The 14159-nt window shown below is 37.3% G+C and overlaps 1 protein-coding gene across 1 annotated transcript; it reads left to right on the top strand.

The window, feature by feature from the left end:
- The first annotated feature begins 3615 nt into the window (after positions 1–3615).
- On the top strand, positions 3616–9197 carry LOC139721552 (sulfotransferase 1B1-like). The gene is made up of 6 exons (XM_071632866.1): positions 3616–3769; positions 5227–5486; positions 6198–6318; positions 6723–6820; positions 7612–7792; positions 9088–9197. Exons 1-6 carry the CDS (start codon positions 3616–3618, stop codon positions 9195–9197), a joined length of 924 nt encoding a protein of 307 aa, XP_071488967.1.
- Positions 9198–14159: the final 4962 nt, after the last annotated feature.

A 14159-nucleotide genomic window follows, 5' to 3' on the forward strand; every position in this document is an offset into this window, starting at 1 on the left:
AAATGTACTTGAAAAAAAATCGGTATCAAAATTAATTTCTTATTTATTTTATTGTTTCATGAATTTCTTATGTATTTCTTTGTTTTTTCGCCTTTTGTTTTTGTTGTTTTTTGTAGCAAAATTTGTCACAGACACTTTTTGAAGCATAATACTCCTAAAACAAACTAACTTTAGCCATTGAGAGTAAAAATAAGCATATTTATATGAACCATGTGAAAAAACTCAATTTGCATTGACTTTGTACACAAAATCACATTTTTTAGCCATTTTTGGCCTCACGTGCATGTACAAAAAGTCATGTAACTTCAGAACCGTACCCCCAGGCGTCACAAATTTGGTGTCAAAATGTGCGGGAAACTCAAAAGAAAAAAGTCATGTAGCATCGCGGCGAGAGCATAGCGTGTTGCAGAGTAATCGTGCGAAATGTCGGGGGGGGGGGGCCTCCGAGGCCCCCCCCCCCCCCAGTGCAGTTAGGGTTAATTGGCCATGAAAGCACGTACTCGCTACATTCACTAACTTGTATACTTCCTTTTTCTTCCTTCCACACTGGCTGTCGTGTCAAAACGTATTCGTGTTCTCTGGCTGTCAGTTCTACTTGGTTACACACGGAGCGGTGTGATTCTGTTAGCTGTCCCTTTGTCTAAATGTATCAACCATCAACTAAGGAACCATTTTGCGAGACTGCGTTTAGCTACTATAGTATCACTCGTCTGAGTGCCAGAGGTTGAACCTTAATTGTTTTACTGTCCGTAAAGTGTTTATAATCTATATATCTATCTAATAATACATGTATATATATATATATATATGTATATATTAGATATAGATAAAGATATATATAGATATAAGATAGTAATATATATATATATATATATATAATTATAATTGCGATAATGATGGTGATGATGATGATTACTATTACCTTGTTTTGTAGGGTGCTGAATCCACTGAAATGGATGATGCAACTCTTGCATCCTGAAATATTTTAAGATACTCGAAATGGCCTCCAAAATCTAAAATTCCTTTAATCGTCTCACAAAATGGGAAAGGAATTGTGCTAAACGAAGTATTCAGGGAATTGAACACAGCGTGAAAAACACTGATTCATAATTATTTCTATATTTGCATTACAGTCCAGGGAGTTTGTTATATCAGCGAAAATGAAATCCAATATGGACGCGAAAATGGTACCAAGATATCCCAGTACTGATGCATGTGCTACAGTATTTTCTCCCGCAAACTGAAAAGATATCTAAGATCGATATCAAAGGAGAATGAAATCCAATCATAACATGTAAATTTAGGACATGCAGGGATATTTGTAGAATACATCCGCGAAATTGCGGAGAAATTGGAAACATCAAAAAGTGATTAATATTGAAATTTCATGGCGATTATTACTAAATGAGAAGAATACCACATCAATTCTTTTTTTTTTGCGTTTTCAACCCTCCTTCCCCCCCCCCCCCCCGCTTTATAGGAAATATATTGGCATTTCAGTTCTATAGACGACGGTTTTGGCGGCCATCTGATGGAATACTTAAAAACTCTCAAGGAAGCAAGAGTTGCAAAAATCCAGATTCGGATTTAGAGCCCTCGAAATAAGGGTGGAACCCATATCATTTTAAAAAAAAAGTCACCATGAAAAAAATATATAGCAATTTTAGATTTTGGCAGCCGTCTTAATTGTCTCATAATTCTCAAGGATGAAAGGGTTACATCAACGAGATTCAGATTCAGCACCTGGGTTAAAAGGGTTGTAATCATTAATAAAAACAACAACAACATAGGGCGGCCACAAATCTCATTTCGTCACCTCCTACTCTGGCAAATCAACATAGTTTTCCTTAGCGTGCAGCATGGTGGGATAGATATCTTTATTATTGTTTCTCAAAAGTACTTTACATTGGAACTGCAATGGGAGTCCTAAATTAGGCAAATCATAATACATACCTCTTACATAAAGGTTTGAACAGACTAAACTCGAATATTGTACTTTTGCAGGTCTACTGCAACTTAGAAAATGAAAAAGGTGAATTTTAAACCTCATTTTGTGCACCCATCTAAGTGCTTCCGTGGCGGAATATTAATAGGAGCTTTTGTTTTGCGACGCTTACGTTTAGACGACGATTACATTGGCCGTTCTCCTCTCTCCCTGAGTCGTGATACAAAGTAGCTTAAGATCACGCGAGGACGCAATTTATACAAAGTAAATGGCGCCTCTATAATCATTGTGATCATTGCATCAAGACAGCTCTCAGCGTCATGAATTTGAGCGGACGTTAAAATGGTTCAGAACCGTGAAAACTCAGACAACGCAAGATTGTTTTGATAAGCAAGTCCGCGTCGCGAAACTCTAAAGCTCCCTATTGTCCTTATACGATATGATGAGATAGCAAGTCGAATTTATGTTTTCACAGCGGCCTCTATGGTGATTCCTGGTAGGTGTTTCACTGAGCTGTAAAATCAGTCATGTGGTCACGTTTATGTCACGTTTATGTGGCGTGAGTTCAGTAGCTCAGATCGCAAAACGATTGGGGGATCAATCAGTCACAAGAACTCTGAAATTGTTTCACTATCCATTTTCGGGGGAAAAAATGTCGAGCGTAATATTGAACCTACATTTCGGATATTGAGATGAAACTTTACCGGGGAAGGATACATTCAGACAAGCAGTTAATCTTCTGTCTTATGCTTGCCTCTTCTCGTTGATTAGATTCTTTCTTTTTTTTTAAATCATGTCTTATATTTTCCTCCGATTTACGAACGCAAACTTAATTTGGGATAGTTTAGGATAGAGCTATTATGCACAAATTGCATATAGGAATCAAATTGCATATAGGAATCAAAGCGCGCGCATGCTGACCTTTGAAGCGCGCAGCTGATCGGTACGGTAAAGAGTTTGTTCAACATTAAATTAATGAATTTTGACGTCACAGAAATCAACCCAGTATTCTCAGTGAATGTCGGTCATTCGAAGACACAGTTTTGCCGAATTTTAGTCATAATTTCTCGCTCTCTGTATCAGTTTCTTGTGTATACAAGTCATTAGTAGATATACCAAATTTGACAAAATTGAACATCATTGAAGTTCAGCATTAGGTGGGTATACTATATGCTATGCTGAGGAAACAAAATTGAACATCCTTGAAGTTCAGCATTTGGTGGGTAAGTATATGCTATGCTGAGGAAAGCAAAATTTCCTATTAGCGTTTCGATCGAATTCGTTAAGAGAACATACTAGTATATGACACGTCATGATTCTGTGATAATGATAAGGCAGTGGGTAGCACAAAATCTGAGCGCCCTCCATTGCTACGCATCTGCGTCATTCACTGTCTCCTGCTCATTTGCTTACTTTTATACTTCTGTATTTATCTTAAAAGAGAATTAAATTATTATAATTGTATCCATGTTTTGTTGAAGCTTATGTGATTCAAAGTTCCTTAAAATATTATGTACTCGCGTAAGCGTTATGTATAATATATTGCTTTGTATGACTTTATATTGAAATAAAATCATTTGATTTGAACCATCCTCTAACTAGCAAAATACATCGTAGAACGATTTCACTTTTCATTATCCAACCTCTTTAGGGGTTTCATGGTTTTCATGATGGCCGAAGGTCCGCATCTGGCAAACATCCGAGGTTACCATGATTACGATAGAATCTATTATTGCAATCTGGTGTTGGACTCCAGTGTCGAGGCTCTGAGAACATTTGAAGTTCGTCACGACGACGTATGGATTGTAACCTATCCAAAAGCAGGTGAGAAATACCTTGACATTCATTTCGAACAACGGAAATAAAGGTATAATCATGATATACGGATGTTTATTTCTTTTTTCCGGGAGCGTTCACACAGACGACGATTATTTTGAGAATGATTTAAGTCATTTTTGTAGAAAGCATGTGGAAGTTACGCATTGGTGTACGGAAGCAGCAACAGGTAGTCAAGTCAGCCAGTGTAGTGGTATCTGAGATCATAATACAGCATGTACGAAGCTGTAATCACATTCCTTGTTATTACTAAGGGAAGCAAATCAATTATACAATATTCGTACAGACTCACTATAAACTTAATCATGCCGGCGTTTCTACTGACCCTTCCCCCAACAACGGGGCGTCGTGGGAGATATCGTTTTGCCCCACCCCATAATTCCAGGTATGTGAAACAAAAAATGTAATGTAGACTGCTAAAACATGTAAAATGTAAATGTGTATCGCGCAATCAGATTCACAGTGTTATTATGCCAACTTATTTTATGCCAAGATTATGCCAACTCGCCCCAGTCACTGATGTTTATCTCGTGGAAGCCGGTGGACGCTATACCCACCTCCATTATAGACCTTCTACAAAATTATCTTAGTGTAGACACACACGTGGAACCAGAGGTGATAGATACGACGATTTTACCATTCAAATTTTCCCATACGGAATATTCATTTTTCTACGTTTTGATCAAACAATGACTCCAAATAGATTATTCAAGCAGAACTGTATATCAGATCTTATAATTTTAATTCTAAAAATGCCAAAGCCCCCTCGTGTGGAAGGAGAATAACCCCTCTGCATAACACCTTTCCCCTCTGGCCCCACCCTCCATACACTTGGCACACTTTTTTTCAAATTTTTCCAAATACTACACAGAAATGTGCACCAAATATGTATAAAAAAATAATCGTAATGGATAAATCGTAATTACAATACTAGAAGTGCTACAGCTCTCTTTTGTGTATGTGTGTGTGTGTGTGTGTGTGGTGGGGGGGGGGGGGTATATACCTCTCCCACACCATTACCCGGCTTGGCCCACCTCCATAGACATTATTGGAAGCAGTGAATACACACCCTGATCAAGAAGAGGCAGATACCATTCAAAGATAGCCATTCAAAATCTCCTTGAATATCTATTTCTTTTAAAACGTTTTTGATTTGCAGTTTCCAAAGTATTTCAACAAAAGTGTGCATCAGATCGTTGAATTTCGATTCTAAAAGTGCAAAAGCTCCCTTGCATGTGTGTGTGTTGGGGGGGGGGAGGATGGAAATACCAACTCCAACATTACATCCTTCCCTCTCTTGGTCGCTTCGCTCCCTCGCACATGTCCTCCAAATATGCCTCCCCCATCTTGAAAACGGATCGACCCCCGCCCAACACGCAGACGAAATACAACCATAATATACACGAGCAAAAACAGAACAAGATTCTCTATTTCTGCAATAAAAGGAACTCATTGGATGTTGGAAATTGTTGGTCTCATCCTCTCGGACGGCTACCCAGAGAAAATTGACCGCTCTTCCAGCTCTACTCTGATTGAAATGATCGACCTGGACCAGAAATTGCCGGACACGAAGGAGGAGGAAGAACAGAATCCTCCGGACATGACGCCATTCATGGAGAAGATAAAAGAAGCGCCCTCACCGAGAATCATCCAAACTCATCTCAGACTGAAATACATTCCACATGACTTATTGACGAAGGCCAAGGTTTGTGTGTGTAATATTTGCGGTAGTACCATTTACAAGCAGGGCTTACTTTTTGCACTATTTCTTATATTTACGTAAAGACTCCGGGAAAGGCCTGCAGCAATAATAGGACAAATTTACCCATATGGACTATGGCTTAAATTCGCAATGTGATAACATGTTCCATCCCGAAAGCAAGAGAATATTAATCAGAGGGGTGAAGGTTGAGGTGTGAATTTTCTTCAATTTGTCTCTCTCTAAAAAAAAAAAAAAAGGAAATTTATATTTTTTTATTTGTAATTTGTTAATTACACATCAGCAGTTGCGATCTTATCAATTTCATCTGTAGAGGGAGACAAATTGACTTACATATCAATAGCAACATTGTCGATGTATTTACATTCCTATAACTTCTGATACTTATAATCATCGTTTTTTCATTGGAAAGCTTTCGAAATACATTCACCTCAAATAGACTCTGATTAAACCATAATTTAGTGGCAATGCAATAAGTATGAATACACAAATGAGAGTGACATTAATGTTGTCGAGTTCGTATGATAGTTTTGACATGTTCAGAAGTACAATGCATCTCATCTCAGAGAGTGTGCTGGTCATCATTTCACACCGATTAATTATCACAGGCGATTCTCGTTTAAGGGTGCCTTCGGGAGGGTTTGTAAAAAGTAACATTCTCAGTTCTTTTGATCATCTCCCTGAAATTGAAATCAGGTGATATACATTACACGCAACCCCAAGGATACTGCAGTATCGTTTTTCAACTTTACCAAAGACTATCCGGCCGAAATCCCAATGACATGGAACCGAATGTTCGAACATTTCATTGGATCAAGTAAGTGCGAATTTAATGAAAAGAAAACAAACAAATTATTTCAACTATAAAATGAATGTGCGTATGATTATAATTCAAATTTTTAATTAATCAAAATTGGTTTTGCAATGGCTCAGATATCCAAAATAAAGTGATCCTCATTTATTTTATTTGGACTTTTATTTGGATGTCCGAGCAATTTCAAAACCGATTTTCATAGATAACATCTGAATTCTTCTTAGAATTGTATACTCTTTAACATTTCATAAAGTGGTTTCTAACGGTGTCTAAGTATCTTGCAAAAAGTTAAAAGCTGAATCCTCTCCTCAACCAATACTATACTATCCCTTTAAGCTACTGTTAAAGATGAGTGACAATTTTTTAATGCATGAAGGTTTTTTTTTTTTTCTTTTTGTCTCTATCAGATCCTCAGTACGGAACATGGTCAAGCCATGTAAAAGAATTCTGGGAAATCCGACAAGAGGATAACTTGCTCTTTGTATTCTACGAGGACATCTTGCAGGTTTGTCAGCAGGCGCAGGGAGAATAATTACGATAAGTTTATCACCGGTGGGAGGAAAGAGCAAAATCTGTTCCGATATGAGAGGATATGATGATTGCATACATAACTTGATGTCTCAGAGAGAAATAGACGTCAAATCGTGAGCAAATACAAACATTTCATAGATGTAAGAGCCGATCAAGTGGGTGCACGTCACGAATTGGACACCCATAAATCATTATGGCCCACGAATCACAAAGCTCATGAGTCCGACTGACACTAAATAAACAAGGCCCCGGAACAAGGCCCACGAGACCGATACATTAAGCCCCGTGTTGTAATGTCGAAAATCACACCATTTTCACGAATGATTCACTGTTCTGTACGTCACAAAAAACAAACAAAAACAAAACAAAACAAAACAAAACAAAAAACGAGCTTGTACAATAAACTTAGTAAGTTCATTAAATACAAGAAAAGAAAAGAAAGTCTTTACATACGTGCGTATATATATAAAAACACACACACAAAACGAATGTGCATTCCGATTCAGAAGAGATAAGAGGAAGAGGTACAAGTAAAGCGTTTGGACAAGATGACACACGCACACACACACACACACACACACACACACACATTCAAACAAACACACACACAGACACAGCAACATCCATGCAAACCAGAGCAGATAAACACAGGACGAAAGGGTCGTGAGACGAGGAAGCCGACGTGCATTTAGCATGCCAGATACAGCTTGTTGAAATAAGATCCGCATATATGAAAAATAAAGACAATTTTCTTCTCTTTTTTAGGATCCTGTGAAACACATCAAAATGGTGGCTGCTCACATCGGACGCACTCTCTCAGATGAAGTCTTGCAGCGAGTCCTTGAAAACAGCTCTCTATCAAAGATGAAAAAGAACTATGAGGGGAAAGCTACTGACCAAACAGAGAAGCAAAACGAGTCAGTGAGACTACAATTTGTCTTTAAAGGTAATGCATCTCAACAATTTTTCGCATACCTCATAATATTAAGTCATTCCGTGATGGAATCTGTATTATTGTATACCTTGGTATTCATTGGTGCAACATTCGTGCAGCTTTACGAAGTATGTGAAGTGGCATAGATGTGAATCATAGTGTCATTATCCCACGTTATGTTAGTGAAGTTTATTAGCCCATATCTGATCCAAAGGCTCAAAGTGAGCTATTGCGATCATTCATCGTCCATCGTTCGGCATGTGAAGTGTGTAAATTTCTTTCCATTTCAGCCTCTTCTTGAAACCCATAACAGGAAGTGTTTTCCCCAAACCTGGCAGTACCGGTAGAGTGCTTAAGGTGATAGGATCTTAATTCATTCAAATGGGCACCATGACTCCACCCTTCCCCTCCCCTCCCCGCCGAACCAAAGGGGACCGAAACCACCAAATTAAGGATTTTTTTTAAAGACTTCGTTTGAACCACAATCTAAGTGCTATGAGTAAGTACATTGATGATTTTAGTTTCAAATTTAATTCACCACTAGATCTCTTGTAACAATCTGCATGCCAGTCCACGGATTGCAGAGTGTCCATAACAGTTACTGCGTATAGCACAGTCCTAGCTTACAATAAAATCAACGGAATGCTGTATACTGTTTTATTTGATGGCTTTGTCAAAGTGGAATAGATCAAAAGTATGTGGAGTATTAATATTTAAAAGGAAAGTAGCCTTAAAACGATGTTTACATCATTATATCCAGCGATTTGTATCTTTGTGGTAGATGATGGTGATTGGACTGGTCTTTGCTTTTCGAATAGAATGACAGATGGAACGTTGGAAAGGGATATTATAAGGCAATCAAAATATACAGGATAGGCTTGAGACTGGCAGAAGAAAAATAAATATATAAAATCTTATGATACAAATGCATTAAACAAATAGTCTCTTGCAAGCGTAAACACAGGAAAGATTTATGATGAGATTGGTTCTTTCCTGGATTCTGTGAGCCTTACCTTAATGTCCCCACCGCCCCCCCCCCCCAAAAAAAGTCAGTCCTTCATTAGTGTGTTTGCTTTGTAAGTTATTACATCCGAAGTCAGGATGCTGTCACTAATGTGTTGTGATGTCACCTGTCTGCGCTACCTCGAAATATAGAAATCATAGCCAAGAGTTTCACAGTGTAACAATGTAGTATAATTATGACTTTTACCAACAATCATGGGATAACAACAGTTACCGTCTGAAAGAAGAGGAATGGTGATGTGTTAATATAACTGGGTCTAATCTTCGTTTCTCTTTCCGCACAGGTCAAAAAGGGCGATGGAAGGATTATTTCACCGTGGCTCAAAACGAAATATTTGACGAGTGGTTCCGGAAGGAGATGAAGGGAGTTGATATCGATGTCTCATTTGAATGAGATCTGAACAACACCAGCGATTGTTTGTACCCTAGAATAATGTATATTAGTTTTTTGGAATTGTTCCACATCCGATACATAATTTCTTAATGTCGTGTCAACCAAGTGCTTTCCATCGAAGGGGGGGGGGAGGGAGGGATTGGTAACCCAGTGATATAGCTTTGTCATTTCTACATTCAGAGACTCACATTCGTTAAGGTTAAGTAAGTTGATGATAATATAAAGTCTTCTTTTCCAGGGAAGTCTCTTTAATGTTGACACTGCTCTACCCGCTGACCCAGTCAGTGTTATCACCCTACTTAATATAGCGTTGCCAGGCATGAATACATCTTGAGGGTAGGAACACCTCGCAAACATTTTGTCTGAGGACGTAGAGACACTTGAGGGATTTGAATTCAAGACCTGCGATTCAAAGTCAAGGGTCAAGTCAAATCAATACATGTATACAAACCGTATAATGTATGGATTCGGTGAACGTAGCAGTTTCACGGTAGAAATGGACTGGAGTTTGTGGAAAATCGGTCAATTCGTTCAAAAGATTTGATTTTTTCTGACTCATTTATCCAAATGGAACTTATGTTATTTTGATGTGATATAAATCATATTGTGAAACTGTCGTCTCGCATTGTCGAGACATGCTCTAGACACTATTTTTTGGGAGATCCATGCGTCGTGGCGGAGGCATACCAGTCGCCATAGCGACATTTCTAATTCTACTATTTTTTAAAATCAGATCTTGTTTTTTTTTAATACATTCATCATGACATATGTTCAAAGTATGATATGCAAGTAAACAGAAATTGTAGAAGGTGGAAGCAACAGGTATATAGCTGTATTAGGATAGCTCAGATATTCAAATGTTGTATAAGGAGTGACATTTTATCAACCAGTTGTGGATACAGCTGTACTTCAATTTCTTATGAAATTTTCGCAGTACAATATTTTTGAACTTCTTGCGGAATGTTGTAGCCAGTTTCTCATTTAATATATTAGTTTTGATATATTTTCTTTTTCAAAATATATGACATGGTTCTCATTTATTTTCTCTTTCAGTAGTTTGTATTCTTTTTTTTATGCAAATGGAAAATGAAACATTATATCTTTGTTTATGCTTTTATTACCATTAAGTATTTCAAATTGTTCATTTCCGTAATTTGTTTCATTCGTTAATCTCTTAATTTTGTACTCTTTTAATTTTGTAATCGTTTACATGTTCTATTCTTACGTATGCCATCTCTGGATTGGCATCTGGGTACCACTTGTTTTAACCCTCTGCATGTCCCATTGATTACCTGTCCATGTGTGTGAAACATTACTTTGACTCATTGGCAGTGGAAGGGTTAAGTGTATGACTACTCGGTGGCGTTGTGCGTGACTTCTAAGGAGAGCAATTCGTTTCTCCTCCACCTAATAAGCAACTTTCTGGTTTGAGTTCGATATCTATATACACTAATGTTAGAGGGGTTTAAAAAATCACTGTACAGCTAATAAAAAAATCGATTCAATCAAGCACATTTTTTGATTTTTTTTATGATTACAAAAATGAAATATATCGAAGTGAAAAAGTAGATAGGAGTAATATCAGTATTTGTATTATCGAAACCCAGAAATTATTTTGAAATATTATGTGGAATTAATACTTAAGGTGCAATCACACATCGCCGGTTTAGATGGCGGTTCATGGCGGTTCAGCAAATCGCCGTGCTCCGCCAAAGACCGTGTTTGCACCGTACACAAACCGTGGTCATCCGTCACCCATCCGCCATGAACCCCGAGAACCGCGGGGAACCGCGGGGAACCGCCAGAAAAATTAGACATGTTTAATTTTTCGTGGCGGTCTTGGCGGTTTGAAATGGACCGTGTTCACATCGCATCCTCCGTGTTTGCACCGCAAGATCCGTGATAATACCGTGTTAATACCGCCATAATTTTCAAGCGAAAAGAAACAATGAACTTAAAAGGGAATAATGGCTCCGGTGACACTTCGTGGCGGAGCAATAAGAAATGGAGATAAAAGCAAAGATGAACCCATAATGCAAGATCGGGCAAATATATTGAATGCTACAGTTTCCTTACTTCTTTAACACATATACAGTAACAAATAAAGTTTAATGTTCAAAAAGTTGTTAGGTATGTTACATCATTTACATTAAAAGGTAAGTTCATAAAGCTTAACAGCTTTTAAGATGGCCAGCAACGTGTTACACACAGAAGACTTATGTAAATAATTATGTTGGGTTCTGCTTTCGTGATTATGTATGCCATTTTTGTAAGACTGCATGTTGATACAGATAATATATGTTGAAACTTAAGAGAGTGGAGGGAAAAGCAATGTTGAAACTTGAAAAAACACCATTATTATGTTACATGAACCTGTAAGTAAAGAGGAAACTATGCACATAATACTATATATGTTTCTTTGATAATGTATAATGTACATAATATGTCTTTTTTATTGACTGTTGTTAAAGATATTATTATTATATTATCATCATTATAGTTCTTATAAAGCGCATAATACCTTTGGCAAGGTCTCTATGCGCTTTAGAGGGGGAACAAAAAGATAAACAGGAAAAAGGTAATTTCAGAAACAGTAACATGCTGCATAAATCATCATCTACAATCACTATGTTACTATTTTTACAGGTAAGTATTTAAAAACATTTTGGACTTATTGATGGAACTTCATGTTCTATCACTTGGGATGCTTTCTCACAGTTCTGGGGCGGCATAAACCACGTTTGCCATAGTAGTTTGTCGTAATGGATCGAGGGTATCACATACAGATTCCCCTTACGATTTAGGAACTCTCCTAGGCTCATATTTCACATGAAGCTGTGAAAGATAAGAAGGAGCAATTTTGTGAAAACATGGATAAACAAGCTACAAGATCTTAAATTCAACACGCGAAATAATTATGTGAAAACTTAATTAAGAAAGAATCAAGAAAAGAGAGATGTTGAAACAAGCAAGTACTTGTACATCACTTGATAAATAAACCTACAAATGAACAGGAAACTTTGGAAACTATTTTGGATTCTGCTTTGATATGTATGTCTTTTTAATGACAGTAAACTAATACGGATATCTTAAAAATGAAAAGAGAAAGAGAAAAGTCACGTTGAAACTTGAAGATAATCGCTTGTTGCACTATCGATCACTTATATCAATCTGTAAAACACAGGGGATTACAACGTTTCATAATTTCTTTAAAATTGTGTTTACCTAACAAAGCAAAACGCTCCTTGTTGAAATCCATTGAGGACAAGTGAAAGGGCTCTGATTGCATCCAACTACATGGGCTTGGTATGGACTCCTCCACCTTCCGGGACGATACGTGTTCCTACCGCGTCAATCCGCGTTTGCTCCGTGTTCAAAACGTGTTGAGAACGTAGTCAAAGTGCTTTCCGCCATCATTGGGACACGGTTCACGGCGGTTTGAGAACTGCCATGAACCGCCATCTAAACCGGCGATGTGTGACGCACCTTTAATGGTTTGCATTTTCGGAGTACATCGTATTTTACATTTTGCAAATTCATTGAAGCTCAAATCCAAAGGAAATTGTGTTGACTTTATCATTTTTTTTTTCCTAATTTGATGTAACTTTGCATAAAGTACACGTTAAAATCCATCGGAAAAAATTAAAACACTCTTATGATGCGGAACAGAGCGCGTCGGACTTCTACTTTCATTTAAAGATAATATCTCCAGCCTATGAACATAAACTATCATTCCTTGAGGGTTCGGCGATGTGTTTTTATTGATGTCCGTATTCAACCATTGCACCTTCGAGGTTTTGCGACAGAAATTTGCCGAGAAATATATTTCCACGCTTTGATTCGGAGGTTTCTTAACTACAGCTGTTTCAAGCGTATTTTTTTTTGCCAGGCCATACTCACACCAGGCCATACTCACACCAGCCAGCAAGTAGGGCCTCCACAGTACTGAGCACGTCATTAGATTCCCGCCATCTATTGACGGCCAGCCCAAACATGAAATAGCTCTTATGCTACCACTGACTCTGAAACAATATCTAATAGAGTTTATAATGCTACATAATGTGTACTTCACCACTTCGCATTCCAGTATATAGACGCGAAGAAATTAGGAAATACAAAATGTGTGAAAACGAATTTGAAGTCACTCCATGTAAAAAGATTTGCATATCTAAAATGTAAATGATTCTCATGCAAAAGGTCTTACCGGAAACGAATAACTTGGATCTCTTGTATAGGCCACAAGTTCAAGATCCGCGAGCCGTAAGTACATGTACAGATGTATTTATGTTTTTGACAATACATTATGCATGATTGCTTTTAGAAGCTATTCATTATATCGCACAATGAATTCCAGTATTGAACGACTAAGCCAAAACTCTCCATTAGACCACATCAAGAAACGAAAAGATTAATTTGTATAATATATTTAGATATCTAACAGGGATAGCGACAGTGATGAGGGAAAGATTAGAGAGAGAAGTTTGAGAAGACAGTGGATCTATTGCAACAGCGGGCGCACAATTTACAAACACGAGCCATGGGCTGGTGGCAATAGAGCAGCACAATGAATGAATGAATGCATGAATGAAGAATGAATGAAGGATGAATGAATGAATGAATGAATGAATAAATGAATGGATGAATGAATGAATGAATGAATGAATGAATGAAAAATGAATGAATGAAGGAAGGAAGGAAGGAAGGAATGAATAAGAATGAATGAATGAATGAATGAATAAATGAATGAATGAATGAAAAATGAATGATTGAATGAATGAATAAAAAATGAACAAAGGAAAGAAGGAAGGAAAGAATGAATAAGAATGAATGAATGAATGAATGAATAAAAAATGAAGGAAGGAAGGAATGAATAAGAATGAATGAATGAATGAATGAATGAATGAATGAATGAAAGTTATATAAAACATATAGATATTTCCGGGCTTGAAAATAAAAAAAAAT

The sequence above is a fragment of the Diadema antillarum genome, unplaced genomic scaffold (genome assembly GCF_040938485.1).
Source record: "Diadema antillarum isolate AM-2024a unplaced genomic scaffold, OU_Dant_1.0 scf00000145, whole genome shotgun sequence".
NCBI lineage: Eukaryota > Metazoa > Echinodermata > Echinoidea > Diadematoida > Diadematidae > Diadema > Diadema antillarum.